Source organism: Muntiacus reevesi, chromosome 17, assembly GCF_963930625.1.
Source record: "Muntiacus reevesi chromosome 17, mMunRee1.1, whole genome shotgun sequence".
Lineage (NCBI taxonomy): Eukaryota > Metazoa > Chordata > Mammalia > Artiodactyla > Cervidae > Muntiacus > Muntiacus reevesi.
The window spans coordinates 59,748,517-59,772,609 of NC_089265.1; the positions used below are offsets into that span (position 1 = coordinate 59,748,517).

Here is a 24,093-nt window from a genome sequence, read left to right on the forward strand (position 1 = left end):
TGTGGGAGGCAGCAGCCCTGACCCTGCCGGTCCCGGGGTCAGCTCGCCAGCTCTGCCGTGAGCCCAGGCTTCACGGCTGCGTGCGTGGGAGTTTGTCCAAAGAGGTCTTTAGCTGACAGACTGCAGGCGGTGACTCCCTGTCACTCAGCATTTGCCACATGGAGTTACTAAGCTGAGCCCACCCTGCCCTGCCCTACCGGCCTCACCTCAAATCCCACGTCCCTTATGAAGCCACTTGGCTTCCGGCCACCAGCAGCCTTGCTCCAGGGTAGACACGGGCTTTCTTGGCCCGTGTGAGGGAAGCGTGTGAGGTGGCTTCCCCTGGACCCTTGGCAGGGAGAGGAGAGGAGAGGGTCTGCCTGGGGCAGAGGTCCTTACTACTCTGCTGGACCGCCTTGCAGCTGGGAATGCGGAGTTCTTCCTCGGGGCCCTTCCCAGCCTCTCCTCGGGCGGGAGCGTGCCTGCGTCCTGCTCCCACTCCTGGTTCCTGCCTCACCAGGCTTCTTCAGTGCCTCCTCCTGGCCGAAACCTCAGCCCTCCAGATCCGTGCTCTCATTAACACCAGGGTGAACTCCCTAGAGTACACACCTGCCCGATTCCCCCGTCCTGATCCCCAAGGGAGGCTGTTTGTTGCTCCTGGGACAAGCCCAGACTTCTCACCTAAGAGCCAGTGCCATCCCTCTTGCTGCCTCCCCCGGCTTCATCCCCCTGCCCATCCTCCGACCCTCTCCAAGCGCTTGTCCCTTCTTCCCTCAGCGCCTTCCTCCGTTCCTGGTTTCTGAAACAGTTTATTCTTCAAGGCTCCACTTCTCGCAGCCTTCCATCCTTGCTCTCACCTTGGAAACTTTACAGTGCAGTAAACTGCATCTTTTTTTTTTTACTACAGAAATATTCCATATTCATTATTGGAAAAACAAGTGCAGATGAGCAAAAACATAATTATTACCTTTAATATCAATACCCAGAGAAATCACATCTAGTGATGTGGATGATGGTTACCATTTATGGGCTCATGCTCTGGACCTGGCCCTGTACCAAGCTCCTCCGTGCATTTTATACCTTTTCAGTAGTTATTATTGGCCCCGTTTTATAGGGGAGGAAGCTGAGGCTCAGTGAGGTTATACGACTTACTCAACATAACATAGCTAATAAGAGGGGAGTTGGGATTTGACCTGAGTTTGATTATGAGATCTGAGCCATTAAATCCTAAGTTGTGGGGCCCATAAGAATCTCCTTTGTTCTGATGGACTAGAGACTCATCATTTATATCCTAGGTTCTGACCTTAAGGAAATAGCCTTCTGTTATTAGTCAGGATAGGTAAGTGATGGTCGTGGTAAGAAATTTACCCTGAAACCTTAATGTCTTAGTTATGTCCTGTTCATACCACAGATCCAACACTGGTCGGCAGAATCCTTCTGTTCACCCCAGTCCCTTGAGCTCAGAAAATGATGAGACTGTTTGACCACCGATGAGCCCTGGGTCACAGGAACTGCTATTTGATTCTGGGTCTGGGGATAACCTTTGCTACCCTTTATCAGGATTTCTACCTAGGTCTCTGAACCAACTGTTGGTGGTTTCTAGTTGGCAAAGGTGGTTAAGATATAGATTGGCTTTGGAAAAGCTGCACAGAAACTGAAGTTTCCTAGAAAGGAAACCATACGTGTCTTTTATTTTCATAGGCCTGCATGATTAGTATACATCTGGGGTTGGATTTATCCAGCTTTCACTGAACACAGCCCTCCTCTCCACTGCTCCCTCTCTTCCTTCCTTCTTCCCACCCTCCTTCCCTCTCTTCCTCCCTCTTTCCCTTTTTTTCTTCCTTCCTTCTGTCCTTCCTCCCTCCCTCCCTCTGTCTCCTCCCTGTAACACATCTTCACTGAGCACCTTCTCCATGCTGGCCTGGGATGCAGGGGTCACAGGCATGCGATCTCTTCTCTAAGAGCTTCATCCGAGAGCCGCAGAGTCTCGCTGTAAACTGGACAAAATTTAATTACCTCCACATGCACCTGTTTCAGGGACTGGGGGAGATCCGTAATGACCCAGGTACACAATAGGCAGGATAAGGCTTCCTGGGTTTACTCAGCTTTTGTGGAGATACTGTTTTCTCCAGTGATATCCATCGCCATCTTTTCTGCTCTCATGCCAAGTAAATCCTTTTGGGTCTCATTTTTCCCCCCTGCAGTCTAAAGAAGCAAAAGTTGAACCCATACACACACCTCCAACTCCATCCCCTGCCTCTGAGGATGCAGAGCTTTCCGGTGAGCCTGTACCTGAAGGGACCACGGAAGCCAGCGATTTGAGTGCTGCCCCGCACAGCAGCCCTGAGCGAGGCAAGTCCCCGGAGCGCCTTCATACTCAGTGGGTTGAGTGATGACTGGGTGATGTGTTAATGTACAGATGATGTATGTGTGGAGCATCTCACTTGACTTTCCCCTCAACGTTGAGTAAGGAGCAGCAGTCATCCTCATCTTACAAATAAGATGGAGAAGTCAAGTCATGGAGAAGTGATATCACCCCGCTGAGACTGTACAGCTCATAAATGGCAGAGCTGGCATTTAATCTTGATGCCAAGAACTTTTAACCCCCAGACTCCACCCCTCTATGAGGGTCTGGGGTGTGAAAAGCTTGTGATCATTGTGACTGTTTACTCAATACCTACTGTGTGCCAAGTGTTATGTACTTCCTCTCCAATCCCCACAACACATCTCCTAGTTGGTAGTATTAGCCAGGATTTTACAGATGGAAAAACCGATGCTTGGAAAGGTGAGCAACGTGTCCACAGTCACACAGCTAATGAGTGGTGGAACTGAGCCAGCACTCAGGCCTGACTCCAGAATCCCCACTCTTCCCAGCCCTGGCCACAAACTCACCGACTCTCAGAGGATCAGGCCATGTAAACTCCTGTTGGCACTTGTCAGAAACTAACTGATGGCCAGAGAATGGCAGACACCCAGGAGGTTATCAGCAGGCCCTGGCCTCCCGGTTCCCCACCCAAGGCTCTCAGCATTGCTCAGCCATACAGAGGAGCCCCGGCAGAAGGCCACGGTCTGACAGATCCCCCAGGCAGCAGCTGGACATGTGCCCACAGCCTGAGATCAACCTGCGTTTTCTGCCCTTTATCAGAGGGGTGGCTGTTCAAATTGAAGTAAGTTATAGCTAACACCAGAGCACCGAGATTTAGGTACAAGACCCCCCACAACACGTGCAGCCCTGGAACTGGTGACACGGAAGAGTTAATTACCCAGGGACATGGTCGTGGTGAGCTCTGTAGGAAAAGCAGCTTTCAAAACTATGTGTGTGCTATGACCCTAAATATGAATATATGCTGCTGCTGCTAAGTCACTTCAGTCGTGTCCGACTCTGCGACCCCATAGAAGGCAGCCCACCAGGCTCCCCGTCCCTGGGATTCTGCAGGCAAGAACACTGGAGTGGGCTGCCATTTCCTTCTCCAGTGCATGAAAGTGAAAAGTCAAAGTGAAGTTGCTCAGTCGTGTCCGACCCTCAGCGACCCCATGGACCCCAGCTTTCCAGGCTCCTCCGTCCATGGGATTCTCCCGGCAAGAGGACTGGAGTGGGGTGCCATTGCCTGCTCCATTGAATATATGTTACTTATATCTATTTATATATTGCCATGTAGAGCTGTATGTGTGTGTTTGTGTGTGTGTTAGAATGATATACAACAAAATGTTGTGAGTAGTTATCTCTGGGTGGAATGATTATAGGTGGTTTTCATTTTCTTTTTTCTTCTAAAGTCTAAAAAGATGACTTAGATGGTGAAGAATCTGCCTGCAGTGCAGGAGACCCAGGTTCGACCCCTGAGTCAGGAAGATCCCCTGGAGAAGGAAATGGCTAACAACTCCAGTATTCTTGCCTGGAGAATCCCCTGGACAGAAGAGCTGGTGGGCTATAGTCCATGGGGTTGCAAAGAGCCAGACAAGCCTGAGCAACCAACACTTTTACTGTCATCAGTAAATGAATGTTATTTTAGCAAGTAAACTTGGGAAGTCTGTTCATGAGAGAAGGTATACAGGGCTGAATAAAAAAATTGTGTATTAATTTAATAAAGTCACAGCACCAGCAGAGTCAGGGCGTAGCTGTGGAAAGACTGCGGGCTGAGAGAAGGCCCTTGGACGGAAGCCCTGCTCAGCCACCTATCTGCTGTCTGGGAAGGCTGCTCACTTCCAAGCTTTGGATTCCTCCTCCGCCCCCGGGAGCATTCCCAAGCCCTGCCTCCCGGGTGGCTGAGAGGGTTGGGTGTTGCCGCTGCGGGTGCGGAGGTTTGTGAGCTGCGCCTGCTGCTCTCCGGGGGGTGATTAGGGTCTCAGAGAGAGGAGCAAGGAGCGGGCAGAGACCGCGGGGTCGGGGCGAGGCCTCTGCAGAGGTGAGTGCGCAGGAGGCGGGGCCCGTCCGAGCGCGGCTCGCCTGTCCCAGCGTCTGCCAGACTCCTCCTGCGGCGGGCGGACGCCAGGCGGCACAGCAGAGCCGGCTAGAGATCTCTAGAGGAGGAGCTGGACCCCGAGCCCCAACCCTGGAAAGCCTCCCCAGACTTGGGTTCCAAGGGCCGCTGACACCACCCCGGCACAGGGCGTGGGAGCCGCCCCCAGCCTCACCCTTCAAGGCGTGGGGGGCAGAGGCCTGGGGCCCCCGGCCGCCTGCGCGGCGCCCCCTGGTGGCCAGCGTGAGTGGCGAGGGGCTGGCGACTCCGGGACTTGCAGTTTTCTAAAGTGCACGTGGGCACAGCTCCCCTTGAGTATTCAGCACCTCCCTTCGACCCCGTCCTTACCGCGGGCTGTGGCTGAGCGCAGCGTGTGTGTAAATGGCTGGCTCAGGGCCCCTCCCAGCCTCTTGTGTGGGGCCTTGTTCTTCCTCTGCAAAATGGGACTAATAATCACAGGGTGCTAATATGCAGATCACACGCCTTGGGGTGGCAGTGGGAGACTGAAGACGTGCGACTCCTACCTCGGCTCTGCCCGCCGACTGTGCGTGGGAGGCCCTTGTCGGGAGCCCCGATGGGCCAGCCCGAGGATTCCAGGAGGAAGTGCCTGGCTCGAGTTAGCCTGGGACCGAGCCCATAACAGGCAGGCAGTCGTGTTCGTTTAACAGTCTTTTTCTTTGCTTTAGGACTCCATTTGTTTTTTAAATTGCAAAAGAAGTATGTGCTTGCGGTAACAGTTCAATCAATGCAGAGTCCTACGAACCAAAAAAGTGGTAGTTTCCTCTCCTGTCCTCTGAAGGAAACCAATATTAAGTACTGTGGTTTAGCCTAGTATGTGTGGTTTATCTGCACACACATATATATGTATGTATCTATATATTTTATATGTTATGTATAATAACATATTAATTATATATTGGTGATAATATATCTAAAGATAGTGAAGCATGTATTCTCATACAAATATTTTTTTCCTTTTACAAATATAGAACCACACTGATGATGAACATTTACCCGTTGCTAACTGTGTGGCAGGCACTGTCCTCAGTGCTGTGCTTGCGTTAATTAATCTTTGTAACACATAATCTTCAAAATGACCCTGTGAGATAGGAATTACAATCCCTTCTTTATAGGCAAGCAACCCGAGCCACAAGTTAAATGACTGGCCACAGGTCATATTCCTAGTAGACGGCAGAGCTGGGTTCTGACCCTGCAACTGATGCCGGAGCCCGTGATTGAAACCACCTTGCGATACTGCCTCTCAGACTTTCTGCAACACTTTTTCCCTCTTAACCCTGTGTTACGAACGTCTTTTCAAGTCATAGATGAAAAGAAACCTCATTCTTTTTCACTTGCAAAGTGCAGTTATTCATTGAAAACTGCCTGCTTCCTGTAGGGTCTGGTGAGATCCTGAATGGCACAGTGGAGACAGTTGAGACTGTGGACAGTTCCCCCACTCCAGACACTGGCTCAGGGGATGGGGCCTTCCTGCATGTCACTGAAGAGGTGAGTGAATGGTAAATGTCACGTAAGTCAGTAGTGCATTTGCTTGCTTATTTCAGACTTGATGGTGACTTGTCTTGGGCACTGCAGGAGGCTGCAAGAGTTTTAGATGAGCACCATGGAGACTGCCTCCCTCTTTCTGGTACAGAGGAGGTGGGAGTCCCAGGGCCCAAGATGCTCGCCAAGGATGTGCCAGGACAGGGGAGGAGACACAGCTCAGGCTGGTCCTCAGACCTCCCCAGAGGTGAACACTAGGTTCTCAACACAGAACCTGACTCCCTCCTATTGTGAAGATGCACAGCCTCTTCCGCCCTTTGAGCCCCTTCAGGACAGAATCGGATTTATTGCAGGTGTGTCCGCTGTATTGTTTGGAAATTGGCTTTTACATGTGCAAAGCCAGCTGTTTAAAATACTGGACATGGGAGGGTGCCAGATTAAAACATGTTTCCCACCTCTGTTAGTTGCTCAGTCATGTCCGTCTCTGAGACCCCATGGACTGTAGCCTGCCAGGCTCCTCTGTTCTTGGAATTCTCAAGGCAAGAATACTGGAGTGGGTTGCCATTTCCTTCTCCAACTCAGAACCTTCTCACCTCTGGCTTTGCTAAGAACTGTGTGTCAGCTCATTCCTTCCCCTCTCCTGGGACCGAAATTCAAGACGCTTCTCTCCCGGTCACTGTCTGGTAAACAGCCTATTTTCACAGGTATTTCCAAAATCTAGTTAAGCATAATATAAAAAATCTAATAAAAATACAGATACAACTAGGAGCCAGGCAGGGAAGGAAGCACGGGAACTTCCTGCCTATTTTCCTACTTCTTTCTCCTCTCTCTCATCACCACCCACCCCCCAGAAGCTGTTTTCAGCATCTGCAGAGCCTGGCCCATCTGGAGGAAACGGCACAGTTTTATGTGGCTGGTCAAGACTATGATCTGGGCCTTTTGTGGGGAAGATGCCTTATTGTTGGAATATTCTCTCATGGGGGCTTTTGTGATTCCCCAGAGGTCCTCCTGCAAGGGATCTAGGACCCTAGTCCATTTTTGACCTTTTAACTTCCTCCTGGGCTTCCACCCTCTGGTCACCCTGCACCTCGAGGGGGCCCTGTGGGTTGAGTTCATCTCAGGACGGCTTTAGTGGCTCTCTTTGGAGCGCTTGTTATCATTCTATCACCAGGAAAGCAGCAGCAGGCCAGTTCTCTCTCTCTCTCTCTCTCTCTCTCTCTCTCTCTCTCTCTCTCTTCACTCTGCGTCTAGATGGCTCCCTGCTTTTGCCTTTGGTATTTCCCCGAAGGAACCGAACACCCGTCCCTCTGTCTCCCAAAGTCCAAAGACTGTGTATTCTGTGAAACAAGTGGTGGAGGGTGGGGGGAGCCACAGCACACAGAAAGTTGTCTCCAGAGGAAGCTTTTTTAATAATTTTTTAAATGTATTTATTTATTTTTGGCGGTGCTGGGTATTCGTTGCTTTCACTGGGCATGATGAGCCAGGGTTTCCTCAATGCAGTGCGTGGGCTTCTCGTTGTGGCGGCTTCCCTTTTTGCCGCGCACAATCTCCAGGGCAAGTGGGCTTCAGGGGCTGAATTCCCAGGCCCTAGAGCGCAGGCTCAGCGGTCGTGGTGCACAGGCGTAGCTGCCCAGCAGCACGCGGAATCTTCTTGGACCAGGGATCAAACCTGCGTCCTCCGTTGGCAGGCTGATTCCCACCCACTCCCACTAGGAAATTGCCGAAAGGAATTCTTACTCTCTAATTGCTTAGCCCCTAAATGAATTCTTTCCCTTTTCTTACGTAGCCCGGCCAATAGGAGAGGACAGAGCTGATTCCGTTTCCTTTCATTGTCTCCATGCATGTCCCACATAAGTAGTCTGGCTCTTTTTTTTTCAGAGGTTAACAGAGGTTATCTGAAGCCTGTTGAATTATACTTGCCCTTTGGAACTTTAGCTGACACTGAGTCAGAATAAAATCTCATTTTAACAACTTATTGACCAGAGATGTATTAATGCGTCTTTTGCTACTCAAACATTATTGACTGGAGTGTTTCAATATTCACTTATATAACAAATCACCAACCAAAGGCTTTAGTTTCTGCAAAAATCCCCTGGTCAATAATATGTTAAAATCCTATGACATCATCTTTTCTCTGTTTTTTTTGGGACAATAATTCTATAAGGATTTAATGTTATATGAGAAAAGAGTTCTATAAGCCCAGTGAGTTTGGGAAATGGTCCTGTCTGTATTCTGGTTATAGGCTCTAAGTCCTTCAGCAAAGAAATCTAACTCCGATCAGTTTAGTGTTTTTAGTATCAAAAGAACTATTTTCTGCAATGAAACAGCAAAACCCCACCCCAGATTTTTTTTGAAAAACCAAAAACCGAGATAAAGCACATTTGCTTTCGTGATACCAGCAGCCAAAGCCGCTCTTTCTCATCTTATCCTGCATCTGCTGTGTAACCTTCGGAGAATCTGCCTGTGAATTTTCTAAGGAAACAGAGTCACAGGGAGAGGGAGTGGTGTCCAGTCTTGAGAAGGCTGAGGAGGACAGGGTTTCTGCCTCCATATCTCTGGAGCACTGTCGTGGGGGAGGACACTCACCCTTTTCCTGTGCTCCGGATGGGCTCACAGGAGCGGTCACGGGGAGGCAGACGGGGCTAGACTGAAGTGTCCAGTCCTCTGGCAGATGTCTCAGGAGGCAGCGATCTCCCAGCCACTGGTGTGGCAAACAGATGCTTGGAATCAGACGGAAGGCACAGGGGCCTTGCAGTCTCTCCCGCCACAGGGATTCTGGGGCTTTGTGGAGGTGGGGCAACGTCATAGACAAGAAAGTACTTTGAGGAAAGAAGCCACAGAGATGCAAATTGCCAGCCACAGCCTTCTTGATCAGGGCTGTGGGCAAGTGATCCGGTCCCTAGTGATGTCTTTGTTCCCAGGGTCCATACACAGATTTGGCAGCCACAGCAGCAGCGGGGGAGGCCAAGGTGCCCGTCAGCACTGCTGCGGAAGCAGAGGCCAGCAGTGGGCCCACCGGGGGACTGACCCTCTCCATGTCCACCGAGGACCCCGGGGAGGGCGTCACTCCGGTAAGCAGCCCAGCGTGCGTGTTCCACTTCACTTGTTTCTGGAGTTCGGTGGCATCTCGAGTAGGAGCAGTCACTGGTTTTCCTCACCTGCTTGCAAAGTACAGGGTGGCAGCCTTGTGGAGCCAAGTCCAAGTAGACTCGGATCTGGAGGCCCGGGCCTCCGTTGACTGATTCAGCAGCTGTTGTGGAGTACTGTGCGGTGGTGGGCCCCAGGTGAAAAGGACAGACCCAGCCCCGGGGTACCGAGAGGGATGAGGTGAGATAGGAGGAACACAGGGGAGCCCCCCAAAGGGGGCCCAGAACCCAGAGTTGGGGGTCCAGGAGGCCTTTCTGGGTTAAGGGTGCTGAAGGGGAGACCAGGGGGATGCTTAGAAGTTGCCTCATGATGGGAGTGAGACAGGTGTTCCAGGAGGCAGGCCAGTAGGAGCAGAAGCCGGAGGCATCAAGATGAACACAAAAGTCCTACAGAAGTGCAGCGTGCCTGCAGGCCAGGCGCGCGCAGTGGGGAGGGAAACGGCTGGACAGGCCTCCGAGGCCACAGATGCTGGGAACGCTCAGCAGAAGTGGGGAGTCCCTGAAGGGTATTTCGGAGGAAGTGACGGAGTCACAGCAGGATCTTAGATCCCTTGACTCCTGAGCAGGGAAAGAAGGAAGTAAGCAAGCCGGGAGGTGGGCAGGTGGGTTTGGGGGCTACGTCTGGGTCTGGACCAGGGGTGTTGCCTTGCTGCAGGAGAGGTCAGGGATGCCACCTCCTGCCGGGAATCCCAGTGAGCAAAGGCCTGGAGAACAGCCGTCAGATCTGTCACAGGGACAGTCGGTGGCCTCAGGGAGGGCAGCTTCCGTTCCTTCCAGCCGTGGCGCAGCAGTCAGTCATGGTGGGCCTGCTGATGTCTTGGTACTCAGGGTCCAGAAAACGAAGAAGGCTCGGCAGCAGCAGCAGCCGGGGAGGCCGAGGAGCCCGTCAGCGTTGCCGGGGGAGCAGAAGCCGGCCGCGTGCCCACCGGGGGACTCACCCTCCCTGTGCCCACCCGGGACCCTGGAGGAGCGGTCGCTCTGGTAAAGAGTGTGACGTGCCGGGAGGCTGCGGGTCACAGCTGGGAGCAGACCCCAGCCTTCTCAGTGGGCTGGTCTCCATTCTGTCCAGCGAATCCAGAAGAACTGAATGGGGAGGGGGCACCTCTCTGACAAACTCTCCCCCAGAGGTGGGGTCTGCCGGTGCCCGTGAGTGTGCTGGGCCCCGGGGGCCCGGGGACAGCGCAGGGCTGATGCAGGCCTCGGGCGCGGGAGTGGAGGCGTGCTGGGTGTGAGTGCGGGCGGTGATGGCAGCCACAGCCATGCCCACTTCTGGGCGAAGCACAGGTGGTCAGAGCGCAGTGGAGGGTCCAGGTTCAAGCAGGCCCTGGCAGAGTCCAGTGGCCTGGCCAGGCCTTTTCAACCCTCGTCTCAGGCATCATGGAGAGGCCATTCCCGTCTCCTGAAGGCAGGATGCAAGCAAGGATCCGAGGACACGGCCGGTCTGTCCTGCGACACTCTCATAATGGCTATCCTGCACGTCCTTCAGACGCCACAGATTCAAACCTAGACTCCTTATTTCCACTCCTGGGTTCCCGTCTCAGACGACGGAGTCCTCATCCACCAGCTGCCAAATCCAGAATTCTTTTCCGTACTTCCCACGTTCTGTCACACTGCGTCAAGTCTTGTTGATTTTTCTGCCTCACCATATCACACTTGTGTCTCCTTCTACCTTTCTCCAGTGCCAGGCCCCTGGATTGAGCCACCGCCTCCCCAGCCCAGACGATGGCTAAGGCCTCTCCTGGCCACCTCCACCCTCTCTCCCAGCTCCTCCTGGTGGGGGCAGCTGTCTGTGGGAGACTTCCCACCACCCTCCTTGCAGCCCCTGCTCCCCCACCTGGCCGCCGCGGCCGGCAGGGTTCAGCCTCACCAGCCTCGGGGCCGTGTCTTGGGCCACTGTCCCGCTGTCGGTGCTCCAGCCTCACTGGCCTTCTTTCAGTTTCTGGAACGTGCCTCACTCCTGCTTGCCTTAGAATCCTCCCACCTTCTCTCCTGTCTGCCTGGACCTTTTCCTCCTCCGCCTTTCCTCCTTTAATTCCTGCTTATCCTTAGAGTTCAGCTGAAACATCACTTTATTAGGAAGGTGCTTCCCAGGCTGTGACGTCTGCCTGTCAGACACGTTCACAGCACCCCCGAATGTCTCTTTGGGAAGCCTCATCACAATCGTAATTAAGAGTAGACTTGGTAAATTGCTCATTTCTGGCTCTCAGCTGGGCTGTGGGCTCTGCGAGGCTGGGGAGCACACACATCTTGCTCATAGGTCTGTCTGCATCCCTACGGATGCTGGGGACTCAGCGGATGCTTGCTGGGTGCGTGAAAGCGGGGGGTCGTCAGGCCGTCACACACCAACACTGGTCTTTGAGATCCTTCCACACATTCGTTCTCGGCCTTTCACCTCTGGTACTGATGTCCAGACAGGGACACTTTACAGTGAGTAGGGTATGCACGTGCCAGGTGATGGGGCTCCCCAGGCCACTTGGTGGTTACATGGATTATTTTAATTAACTAATCGTCACTACCACCTGCTGTTTCTTTTTCTTCCTCTTCTTCACCTTGCTTCCCTCCCCCCTCACCTTCCCTTCTTCTTTAAAGGCAAACCCCTTGTCACAGGGTGAAGAAACTGGGGATCAGGTTCCCGTCTTTACTGAAAAGAAGCTAAACTAGCAGGGCTGTCTGGAGATAGAGGGGCTTCCTGTGCAGGCGGGGAGTTCCCGTCACTGAAGATGTACTTCCAGCAGAGATGTCTTGGAGGGGACTCTGGGGCAGGGAGGGGATGACCTGAGGGGTGCATTCTAAGCCTGGAGTTCTGGGGGGTCTGTGGGCTAAGGCTGGTCCCAGATGAGCTCTGGCCATGCTTTTGTCTGATGACCTCAGTCGTTTCCTCCCTGCGGCCACACACCCGGCAACCCAGGGTATGGATGAGGTGGACGATCCCTTGCACCAATTTCCTTTCAGAGTCCAATCGGTGAAGAAGGCTCTACAACAACAGCAGCTGTGCCGCTCGGCACTTTTGAGGATGAAGAGGCCAGCGGGGTCCCCACCGATGACCTGGCTTTCGTCACACCCACAGCGGCCCCCGAGCGAGGGGTCACTTCTGTAGGTGTCTCCTAGCATCCTCTCCAGCTCACAGTGGGGAGGGAGGTCAGGGTCATGAGACAGGAGCAGCTGCTGGCCTTCCCAGAGCCAAATGCACAGGCGACTTCCTTAGGGCGCGGATTTAGGTGGGCACCAACAGAGGGAGGCAGGATGTAACTGAGGCGCGTGGCGGAGGGGGTCGGGGAGCAGGCTTGGTCCTGACCCTCCTACGCCCAGCTTCTCCGAGGAGAACTTTCTCAGAGCGTGGTCCAAAGTTAGACTGCGTTGCTGGGGTGGGGGAGGCAGTGAGCCCTGCTGGGGAGGAGGGCTTAGAGGAGATGCACGTTTCAGAAGAGGGTCATGAGCCTGTGCCTCGGTGAGTGTGTCGGGGGTAATGACAGTTGTAAGTAGGCAAGTGCTCTGAAACTGGGCTCGCACCCCTCAGAGGACCATCGACAAAACGCCCCAGCAGCGGTGGGCACACGGCCTTGTGGGTGAGGCGACACGAGTCCTTACGTTGCCTTGCCTCCTCAGGGTCCTGGTGACGAAGACGTCGCAGCAGCCACGACAGAGGAGCCCCTTACGGCGGCTGCGGCAGACGCGCTGGGCAGCGCCCCCCCTGAGGGGCCCCCGCTCCCCTCACCCTCGGTAGCCCCTGAAGGAGGGGCCCCTCCGGTAAGTGAGGATTTCACTTCACGTAGAGGTGTGACGATTTGACTTGGCCAGTCTGACAGAGGACGGAAAGAAAGGCCAGAGTCGTGGGAAGGGCCTGGGTGTTCATCTTGGTTTGCAACATGCAGAACTGGGGCTTTGGAGCGAACACCCTGCAGTTTGTAGACAGACAGCAAGAGGAAAGAACCTCGGGCAGCTGGCTTTGTGTCCCCAGTTGCCCACATTAATTGAAGTGAGCCTAACAGGCAGACCTGCCGAAAGGTACAAAGGCCCATTTAAAATGTCATGGGATTCCCATTCTGAAGGTGAGAAAGCTTGTAAGATGTGGCAGAGACTGCAAAGTAAATAGAAGCATCAAAGGTGTGTGTGTGTTGGGTGGGGAGAGGGTCGCATTACCTTCAGCGCCTTGTCACACGAGTTCCTATAATTCTGGGTCGCAACTATACAACCTCGGGCAAATCCTTTTCTTTGGGCCTCAGTTTCCTCATCCGTGAAAGAGGGAGACTGTGATGTCAAGTCAGAAATGCAGGCCAGCGAATGTTTGGAAAGTTCTGTGTGCAAGTGTGAGGTTGTCACTACTTAAGGGCTGTGACTTTGTCTTTTGGAAGTGGGAAACCCAGAGCCGGTCCTCGGCACGGGCTTGTGTGAACTGGGGAATTAAATTGCCCTTTAAGTGTCAATATTTTTAAAGGAAACTGTTCCATTGGAGACCAGCGTGGGCTTGCAGCCCCCGAGTCGCACTTGGTCACACAAGCTTTCAGAGCCTTGAGTCAGCCTCCAGGCACGGTCCCTCAGCCGCAGTGCTCCCGGGCTGACCCGGGACTGGAGGGACTGGGCTGGTGCGTCCGAGAGCCAGCTGCAAGCCCCAAGCGCCCACTGCGCGGGCGTCTGGTGCTCATCAAGCTCTGCGGTGTCGCTTTATTTTTCATTCACTCACCTGTTGATGTTCTCGTGACTCAATGCGCAGCAGCTCAGGGCCTCAGTCTGTACACTGGGAAACTGAGATGAATACGAGCTCGTTCCTACCCCCAAGGAACTCACAGTGAGGGGGCAAGAAATAAGCCTTTTGCATGGACATTGATTAAGCACTCTGGGTTCCAAGCTGATCTGACTCTACGCACAACAGCACTCTCTGGTGCAAGCAGCGTCATCTCTGTTTCCCAGGCGAGGGGAGCGACACTTAGGTAGAGGGACCTGCCTGCTCTGGCATGCCCCTGAGACCAGGGCCAGGACTTGAGCCCGGGCACGCTGGCCTGCAAAGCTCATGCCGTGGAGCATCCCTGAGAGTGTGGAGTAGTGAGGAGGCCCCAGGCTGGGAGCCGGGAGGCTGAGGTTCTGACTTGTGGTGAGTCTTGGTGTTGCTTTCTGTAAAAGGAGGAGGTGAGCAAGAGCTCTGGTTTTTAAACATTTCTGCGTCTTGGAGACACCTGGGATGCTTAGGTTGCTGCAGGCGTCTGAGCCCACTGCCAAGCCAGTGGAGGAGCCCCTGGCGCCAGGGTTCACGCTCCCAGGAGACGCGACTAGACTACGAACGTGGAACCCACGGGGCTGGCTGTGATGCCTGTGGCCCCCAGCTCCTGTGCTGTGACTCCCTAAGGGAAGTCCCCCTGCTCCTCTGCTCCTCACCCCAAGGAGCACACGAAACCCCAAGACTGCATCTCCCCACAGAGATGCCACATCAGGTTCAGCTGTGCTGGCTGGCCATGCGCCTTCACACAGAGCCAGTTCTCCTTCTTCTTTTTGTAAAACTTCTTAATTATGGCAACTGTAAAAAGTCCCGAAAGGACTTACAATAGTATAATAAACCCCCTCATATACATCAGTCAGCAGCATTATGTATCTTCCTTTTATCTGTTCCACCTCCCACAGCTATCTTTGTGGAGTGGAGGGAAGGGGAAGGCTGGAGTGTTTTAAAGCAAATCCCAAGCATCATATCATTTAACTCAAAAACACATTAATATGTATTGTTAAAAGTTTGACCTGGGACGTTTTTCCCCTTTGCCACGGTATCATCCATCAGTGGGGGATAATGGATGTCATTATCCATCTAACAAAGCCGACAATGGTTCCTTCACATCATCTAATACCCTGGCCATTTAAAAATGCCTTTTTATGGTTAGTTTGGTTCTGAATCCAAACAGGGCCTACACTGTTTGGTTGATGTGTCTCTTACGTCTCTTTTAGTCTATGACTGTCTCCCACCTACTCTGTCCTTTTTGCCGCTGATTCGTTGGGAACCCTGGTTCGCTTGTCCTTAGAGCCTTTATATTCTGTGCTTTGAGAAGCTGGTGTTTGGTGAGGACCTGGTGAGACCACGATGCTGGCGGCAGTGTCAGTGGCTGGCTGCTTCTGAGAAGTTCTGTGTCAACACATATAAGCACCATAAATTGCATTTTGTTGACCCAGACACTTCTGTTCTAGGAATCAATGCTAAAAGAAGTAGTCTTATATTAAAAAGGCTTTCTGTACATGGATGTTAATCTCGGTATTGTCCCTAATGGAAAAAGAAAACTGGATACAGTTTAGCCAACAATAGGGGAGTTAACTGAATTCAAGGATGTTCAAATAATGGGACATTATGCAGCTATTAAAATTAAACTTACTGGGAGTATTTAATGGCAGAGGAAAATACTTGCTGTATAATGCTAAGTGAAAAAAGCTGGTTATGAAATTCAGTATACTGTGTGGTCTTAACTATTTAAAAATAGACACATGCAAAAGCCTGGGAAGGAAATGCCCTTTCTAAATGTCAGCAAGTATGGCCTTAAAGTAGCAGAACGGTGGTGGTTGACAAGTTCTTAATATATGGTGGTGTTTCCACCAAGGGTGCTTCTGACTTTTCCAGTGAAATTTTTTTTAAATTTCTAAGAAGAAAGGTTGGGGCTTCTCTGGTGGCTCAGTGGTAAAGAATCTGCCTGCCAACACAGGAGACATGCTATCCATCCCTGGGTCGGGAAGATCCCCTAGAAGAGGAAATGGCAACCCACTCCAGTATCCTTGCCTGGGAAATCCCCTGGACAGGACAGCCTTGCCTGTGGTCATAAAACAGATACGACTTAGTATCTAAGCAACAACAAAAAAGAGGAGAGATGGGGAGGGGGGAGAAAGGGAAAGACGAGTGTGCGGCATTCCATCCTGCACATAACCTGCGGAGATACACCACCCTGCGTGCCTGGGTCTGGAATCTGTGACGAGCTGAAATAGGTACCCTGATGCCTCAGCAAATGGTTTAAAAGCACAACAAAGACAGTGACAGGCGCACCCACTCTGAAGTATCTTTTCGATGATTTTCAGTCTTAGACTCACCCAAGGTAATGGGTGAGACGGACACCCAGGCCTGGCCCTGCCACACCCCTCTGTCTGTCTGTTCGTGTGTATAATGGGGATGTAGACCTTCTCTCTGGGTGTGGTGAGAATCAGATGAGCTAATACCTGGAAAATTTTACCTGGCGTGTGGTACATGCTCAACAAATTAGGTTTATAACGCTCCTGCATAAGCCTCCTCTGAAGATGAGCATCGTTTCTGCAGAGAGACGGGGACGGGAGGAGGGGGTGCCCAGTGCTCCACTGACATCTTGTTCTCTTTAGGGTGAAGCTGAGGAGGGGTTTCCTGGCCCCCCTGGACCTGCCGGGCCTACTGAACCCACGGTGAGGTTCCTACCCATGCTTGTCGCGTGCGCAAAGTGCCGGGGCCAGGGATGCACGAAACAGCCACAGAGGATTCTCCTCCCAAGTGCCCTCCAGGCAGAGCTTGGCGCTCACTCCTGGACCAGGACTCTCTCCTGGAGCCCAGGAGTTTTATATTTATAAGCGCCTTTCTATCCTGTGCCTGGAAAGGCCCCTGGGTGCCTCACATCCCAAGCGGAACTTGTCACCATGCTCCTAGGCATGCTCTCCCTGCAGGGTTCCCCCATTCTGGGAGTGGTACCCCATCTTCCTGATCCCCAAGAGAGAAGCCAGGAAATGTCCTCAAGTGCCTCCCCCGCCTCCCTGATCCAGTCAGTCCCCAAGGCCCTCAGTCTGGTTGTGCAGCGCCTCCTCACCCCTTGGACGGTGACAGCAGCCTCCTCACTGTCTCCCCACCTCCACATCATCACCTCCCTTCTCCCACCCGCACTCACACACCACTGCAACCCGCCCAGACTCAGTTCTAACCCCTGTCCCAGATCCTCCTTACTTGATGATTGAAGGAGGCTTTGCCTGGTTCCCAGCCTCAGGAGTTAAGTACCAGAAAGGTGTTTTGGAAGTTTCCTTTTGTTCTTTGGAGGAATTTGATGACATTCAGCAAGTAGACATTGAGTGCCTTCTTGGTGCCAGATCTCTATTACCCTGGACACCCAGAGGTGTCTCAGGACTGGGCCAATTCTGGAGTCCCAGCCCAGCGGGGCCGACAGACACACACAGCTGAACTTCAAAGCCAGGTGGCCCTACGGCCAAATCCAGACCTCCACAGAGGCTGGTGGGACACAAAGCAGGAGAGGCAAATTCTGTCTGAAAACGGGATTGGGCAGGGCTTCCTGGAGGAGGTGACCATGGAACTGGACCTTGAAGGATGAGTAGGGATTGGAAACGCAGGAAAAGAGAGGATGAGAGGCTGTGAAAGTGTCCTGGGTTTGAGCGCCGGCAGTATGTTGGCTGCACAGCCAGGAGGGAGAAGAGGAGGAGGGCAGCGTAGAGGGGACCGGGCGTAAGAGCCAGAAGGGAAGTCCGCAGCAGCCGTCACAGGGGCCCAGAATGCTGGAAAACCTTCAGGGACATGCCTATCCTTGGAGCGTGATGGTGAAACCAAGCCGGAGAACCTTTTCTCTCTGCAGGTGGGAGTGGAGGCTGAGGGCTCCAGCCTGGGCTGGGGCCTGGATGTCGGCTCTGGCTCTGGTGACCTGGTGCACAGTGAGGAGCTGCTCAGAGTGAGTGTGAAGGGTTCAAAGGCCTAGTGGCGGGTGGCGAGAGGAGGGCAGCCTTCGTGAGGATCCGGGACGGGGGACGCAGGGGCTGATGACAGATGAAACCAGCTTGGCCTCTGCAGATGACTGCTGAGGCTGGCGGTGGGCTCCTGGGTCTCACTATACTTCCCATCTACGTTTACGTATGCTCGGCATTTCCATCTTTGGTCAGTTTTAAGTGAGTCTGACCTTAGTTTATCGTCAGGAGCCCCACTTTACACTTGCAGCCTCCTTCCCCTGGCAGCCTTCTCCAGAAGCTCTTCCACAGCAGGTATGCCCATGACCTTCACCTCTACCACCGGCTCTGCCCCCCACCCCCTTACCCATTACAGAGACCTGCTGGCCTCTTCTCTACATAGCATTTCACACTTTGACTTCCAGACTCTTCTCAAAACCCTCCCTACCCCGGGGCAGCCCCCTCTCTATCTCTCCAGACCACTCTTTCTGCCTCCTTGGCAACTCGCTCCCCCAGCCTCTTGCCCAAGGCCGGGCCCCCACTGGTCCCTCTAGATTTCCCCCTGGGAGCACCTGTCCTCTCAGCTGAATCTCATGCATCTGTTCTCAGAGCCCCAACCGCGTTCCATCCCTTCCTCTGAGCCCCTGTCAAGAATCCCCATCTAGAGGGCTCTGCTCAGCTGCCTTTCTGCCCACTCATCATGACAGGCCTGGAAGCGTTCAGGGCCTGCTGGATGAGTGGGACAGGACCCACTTAGAACATCCAAGCTGGTGGCATCAGCAAACCCAGCCCCAGGCTAAAAAGACTAGTACATTGCAGGGGTATTTTAATAAGGCTTAACAATAGGCCTTAACTCAGACAGTAAAGAATCTGCCTGCAATGCAGGAGACCTGGGTTCAGTTCCTGGGTCAGGAAGATCCCCTGGAGAAGGGAATGGCTACTAACTCCATTATTCTTGCCTGGGAAATCCCATAAATAGAGGAGCCTGGCAGGCTATATAGTCCATGGGGTCACAAAGAATTGGATACAACTGAGTGACTAACCCTTTCACTTTCTGACAATAGGCAGTTTTGGACTAACCGCTCAGGTAATCAGAAAACTAAAGTAGAGCGCTTCTGAGAATTCCGACAAATTGCATCTTTGTTGTATAATATATCTGGGGAGAAAACATTAGATAAGGGCTTAAAAAGACCTGGGTCCAAATCTCAGCTCTTCTCCTAATTAGCTGTGTGTGTGAGCTCTTAAGCAAGTCACGTCATCTCACTGAGCCTCACTCTCCCCATCTTCTAAGGAGCAGCGCCAGTTTCTACCTTAGGGTCGTTGTCAACAATGGAGTGAATGGAACATATTCATTTGTCCCCTCCTGCGCTGTTTTTTAACCAGGTGTCTTTTTTTAGGGTCCTCCAGGTCCCCCAGGCCCACCTGGCTTACCTGGGATCCCAGGAAAACCAGGAACTGATGTTTTCATGGGACCCCCTGGATCTCCTGGAGAAGATGGACCCACTGGTGAACCTGGTCCCCCGGTGAGTTCCTGAAGTCATCGCCCCCTCTCTGGACCCAGGGGGCTTCCTTTAGCCAGGGAAGGGGAACAGGCTGCAGACCCCAGTGCTAAGGCTTATGGCTAGGAGTGAGCAGCTAGCTGGCATTTGTAAACCAAATCCTCCTCAGCCAAGACATTACTAAGACTCCAGATGAGAAGCAACAGCCAAGGAAAATATCATCCTACATGTTGCTTCACTGCTTCGTCTTAGTCTGTGTAGGAAATACAGGCTCATGTAAAATCTTGGAATCATAGTCTGTCAGTGCTTGGCCTGGGGTGGGAGGCTCCAGAGACCATCTAGTCCAGCCCTGCCCCCGACTCCCCCCCAGAAGAGAGAACCCAGCCCAGAGAGTGAAGGACACTCGTCTACAGGTGCACAGCCAGCAGTGGCCAGGCTGTGGGCGGGACAGGCTCACACGGGGCTTCAGACCCCCCGGCTTCACCCGCTGGGCCTTCTCAGCTCTGGCCTTCTTTTCCAAAGAGGGTCTGTAATTGATACTTATCGAAGATATTGCAGGCTGATTGTCCTTGATGTTCCTCAGGGCCCTGAGGGAAAGCCTGGACTTGATGGAGCCTCTGGCCTTCCTGGAATGAAAGGGGAGAAGGTACGGGGAGAGGGGAGGGGCGTTGTCACAGCGGGAACCCCAGGCCCATCCTGCCTGTCTGTCCTCTGAGGCTGACCTGGCCTCGGTCCCCTCCTGGTCCTCCCTGCTGGATGTCTCTCCCCGGGGCTCTCTACTCCCAGACCTGCGCTCAGCATCTTCTCCCGTCTACTCCTGCACGTTCCCAGCTTCCAGGAGTGGCCCCGCCACCTGCCCAGTCACCTGGACTCAGAAACGGAGGCTTCTCTGCTCCTCCCTCCTCTCCCTTCCCTGCCGCCATCGGTCCACGGCCAGACTTGAGTCCACATCTCTCACCTCTCTCTCTGCCCTGACCTGACATTCACTCTTCCTTGCCTCCAGGGTGGCATCAGGCCCCCACTGATGCCCCTTCTCCCCACTCACAGTCCAGCCTCCACCCACCTGCCAGTCCATCTTCCGAGAGCAAGCTCTCATCACTCACTGTCTTCCCACTGAGAAAGCACCGTTGGCTCCCTCATGCCTGCAGGATGGAACCTTCACCATGTGCAGATCTTCAAGTCCCTTCCTGACCTACCTCTTAGCTCCCCACCACCGCTCCCTCACACACCCGCCTCCGGGCCAGCCAGCCCTCCTGAAAGGCCCCAGGCCTGCACAACCTCCTGGCCTCTGCCTCCAGGCCAGCCAGCCCTCCTGAAAGGCCCCAGGCTGGCACAACCTCCTGGCCTCTGCATGGGTTTCCTCTCCTTTCTCTCTCCTCATCCTCCTCGGCCCAGTTCAGATCTATCCTCTGGGAGGTTCTCCTGGACTGTTTATGAGTAGAAAGCACGCCTCCTTCCTCCACTTCCCCTTAGCTCTGTATTGCTTCTGCCGGGACCCCTCCTGCCAGGGACACTGTAGCTGTTAGTTCACCAGTCTGCTCCCCACCCCACTCCGACGGGCAGAGCAGAAGCACTGTCTGTGTTGCCTTAGAGTCTAGCACAGGCTTCTGTGAGCAGCTTGCTGACTCCTCCATTTCCGAGTCTCACACACCTTCATCCTCCTCCTCCCCCATAAACCCATGTGATCTTCTGTCTGCTAAGCCCCTTGGTGCTGGGGGGTGGGGCTCCTGCCTGTCGTGTTCCTGGCCTGGTTGATGAGATAAGCTGTGTTCTACAGAGGCAGACAATCCAGATAAGGTGAGTGTCCTTCTAGAGATGTAGTTCTGAGCTTCACTGGGGTTCAGAGGAGGGAGGGTTCATCCACACGGCTAGGGGAGTGGAGACCCACTGTGTACCCCTCCTGGACAACGCCGTGGGAAACGCTGACTCCCTAGACACCCCCAGCGTCACCGAACTGAATTTCTGTTTTCAGTCAGCTCTCAAGTGTGTTTAATTGAAACAGTAACTCGATTTTCATGGAAAGCTCATTTCTCAGAAAAAGAAGAAACAATTGTCGCGTTTTGCAGAACTCATTTTACATGGACCAGCTCTTTCATAAGAAATTAAAATTTGCAGAAAACATTACAAGACTTACTCTCAGCTTCCCTCCTCTTCCTAGCAGCTCCCCTGCCTCTGCCCCACACCCCTTCCCCTCACACTTCTACCCCCTCCACACACCTCGCTGTTCTGGTCTCAGACTGAAAAATGCCCAAGCTCACGCCCACATCCGCCCACAAACACCCGTGCAGGCTCACCCTGCAGCCGCTCAGACACTGGGTCATGCACAAAAGCGGCAGGCTTGCCCAGAATAATTGTGGCAGATAAATCACTTTTTTCTTCCTGGAACTTGCTATGAGATCTAATTTGTTGCCCTAATTTGTGTGTCTATGATGGTTTCTGGTCAAGGAAAAGCAGACTCTAGAAACACCTGGAAATTTGCTTCAGGAGAGCTGAAGGGCAACCTTGTACATGAAACTTTATCCCCGCCCCGCCATGCAGTAACCGAGGAGAGTAGTCTGACGGCGAAATAACAACAGAAACACGCTAAAGAAAGTGAATGATCTCAGGGGTGTAACACCACATAAAATCCAGTGACGCGTGTGATCCTTGACTCTCCTCCGATCTCTGCTTCAGTTTGCGTGCCTCCAGTGCCAGAGGACTCATTCCTGCCCAGGAGGTGCCCTCCACGGCTAGGTGGACACTTGTAGGGAGGTCGTTCCTCGCTGTCACCAGGACATTAGCCCTTCCTCACCTGCAAGACACACGGACCAGTCTAGATAGTTGAAAACCCCGAAGAATAAGATTTGGTTTACTTGGCTGGAAATAATATTGTTATTTTCAAATGTGAGATTGTCATCAAAATGTGGATGTCATTAAGAATTCATCAAATAGATTATTCTGTGTTGAAGTTGATCACAGGAATATTCCGTAATTTATTTTCCCCAAATTAAGATGAGCAGACACTCTGAGATCTTTAGCCCATGAAGGGATGGGCAGGGGATGGCTTGCTTTCTCATCCATAGAATGGTTCTGGAAAGGCTGCTGAAAAGCTGGAAATGCTGGAAATGGCTCTCTGAAAAGTTTCTTTCTGCTTTTGCACTGTAGATTCTGCTGTCTTCAGCGTGGACCTAGGACTAATGGTTGTCATTCTTTTCCTTCTTTCATAATCTGACTAATACATGTTATTCTTCAGTCTCAAAAGGCACTGGGATGCCCAGGAAGAAGAGAGTTAATGTTGTGAAATTTCCTTCAGTGCCCAGCATTGCTGAGGACTGTTAGGCTCCCAGTAACTGGCTGTGAGGGATCTCACTGAGCTCTTGAAATGTCATTGCCCGGCACTGCAAAACCAGCTTTTGCATGAGATGTGTGAGGAACGCAAGTAAGTGACAGTTGCCTTCCCCCTCTCCAACCAGTCCCAAACTGGCTTCGATCAATTCTCTAAATCTTGTGTAGTAAGGAACAGTGTACCCCTTCCCAAGAACCTGAGTGGTGGTGAGCTGAGTTGCTCTTAAGTAGAATCTAGTAATGGGTTTAGAGCTTATAACAGCTTGCTTCAATTAAACACTATGATATTGGCTGGATTTCCTATTTTATATCTTCTTTAATCATCAAATGTATTTGGTACAAAATCTGAATTGTACATGAGTTTGAGTAAACTCCGGGAGTTGGTGATGGACAGGGAGGCCTGGTGTGCTGTGATTCATGGGATCTCAAAGAGTCGGATACGACTGAGCGACTGAACTGAACTAAACTGAACTGAATTGTAGGCCTCCATGAAACCATATAGAGCATAGCTGATTTCAATTGTGACAAATTGAAGTTATCAGTGTAACACAAAACCAGGAGACACTGACAAGGCAGTAAGTAAGAAACCACAACTGCAAAGATCTTTGATGTCGTATGATGAAGTCTAACATTGTCCTTAGCAAACCCAGCTACCATTATGAACCAGAATTTTTAAAAATATGTATTTACTTGGCTGTGCCAGGCGTGTGGAATCTTCAGTTAGTTATGGCATGCAGGATCTTTTAGTTGTGGCATTCAAACCCTTAGTTGCAGCACATGAGATCTAGTTCCCTGACCAGGGATTGAACCTCGGCTGCCTGCCTTGGCAGCATGGAGTCTTAGCCCCTGGACCACCAGGGAAGCCCCCAGAATTTCTCATAAATTCTAAGCCATCGTTTTGCAACATGCTGCACGCCCACACCTGGTTCTTTCACAGTGTTTCTGCTGTAGAACAGGTCTCTCCATACCCCATCATCATATTCAGACTCGCAACTCTGCTGGTTGGAATTCCAAGACAGCTCATAGCCTCACCACACAGTTCTCTCACCGAGGAGTGAAGGATGGGTCTGCCTTCACCATTCTAGCTATGGGGTCTTTGCTGATCCTTTAAATTGGAGCTACCACTTTGACTCTGGCTATTCATGTACGTTACAGTAACATAAGCTCTTCCATCCCCAAACTGATCTACTCATGTTCCAAAATGGTGGTCACCAAATGTGTGAGCCAGTGAAATGAGTCCAGATACTATCTCTTCATACCTACAAGCTGGATAAAATCATCTGTTTCTGAGACAGATAAATCAAGGTCTAACATATCTTCTGCAACTTCCTTTGAAACTGCTACAAGATGTACTCTTGATTTGAAAAGTCAGAAAGAGAATTGAAAAAGTACGGTTTTTCACCTTATGAGCATCCTTTTCTTGAGTGGAGTCAACAGTAATAATGTTTTCAGAGGACAGAGTCCAAAAATCAAGAGACTGGGCTAAGTTAACTTCTATTTCACAATATCCCTGACCGAGATTTGACTTGTTACTGGGAAAATGCA

The 24,093-nt window shown here is 52.3% G+C and overlaps 1 protein-coding gene across 4 annotated transcripts in view; it reads left to right on the forward strand.

The window, feature by feature from the left end:
* COL15A1 (collagen type XV alpha 1 chain) overlaps window positions 1-24,093 on the forward strand; it is a 101,646-nt gene that overhangs the window by 40,340 nt on the left and 37,213 nt on the right. For 3 of the 4 annotated variants that reach the window (XM_065907783.1, XM_065907786.1, XM_065907784.1), the window contains 10 exons: window positions 2,184-2,331; window positions 5,833-5,942; window positions 8,858-9,007; window positions 9,911-10,063; window positions 12,035-12,175; window positions 12,689-12,829; window positions 16,415-16,474; window positions 17,641-17,733; window positions 19,123-19,248; window positions 19,808-19,870. In XM_065907783.1, coding sequence (XP_065763855.1) covers window positions 2,184-2,331; window positions 5,833-5,942; window positions 8,858-9,007; window positions 9,911-10,063; window positions 12,035-12,175; window positions 12,689-12,829; window positions 16,415-16,474; window positions 17,641-17,733; window positions 19,123-19,248; window positions 19,808-19,870 — 1,185 coding nt within the window. The remainder of the gene's footprint in view (window positions 1-2,183; window positions 2,332-5,832; window positions 5,943-8,857; window positions 9,008-9,910; window positions 10,064-12,034; window positions 12,176-12,688; window positions 12,830-16,414; window positions 16,475-17,640; window positions 17,734-19,122; window positions 19,249-19,807; window positions 19,871-24,093) is intronic. The other variant, XM_065907785.1, reaches the window with a different exon arrangement.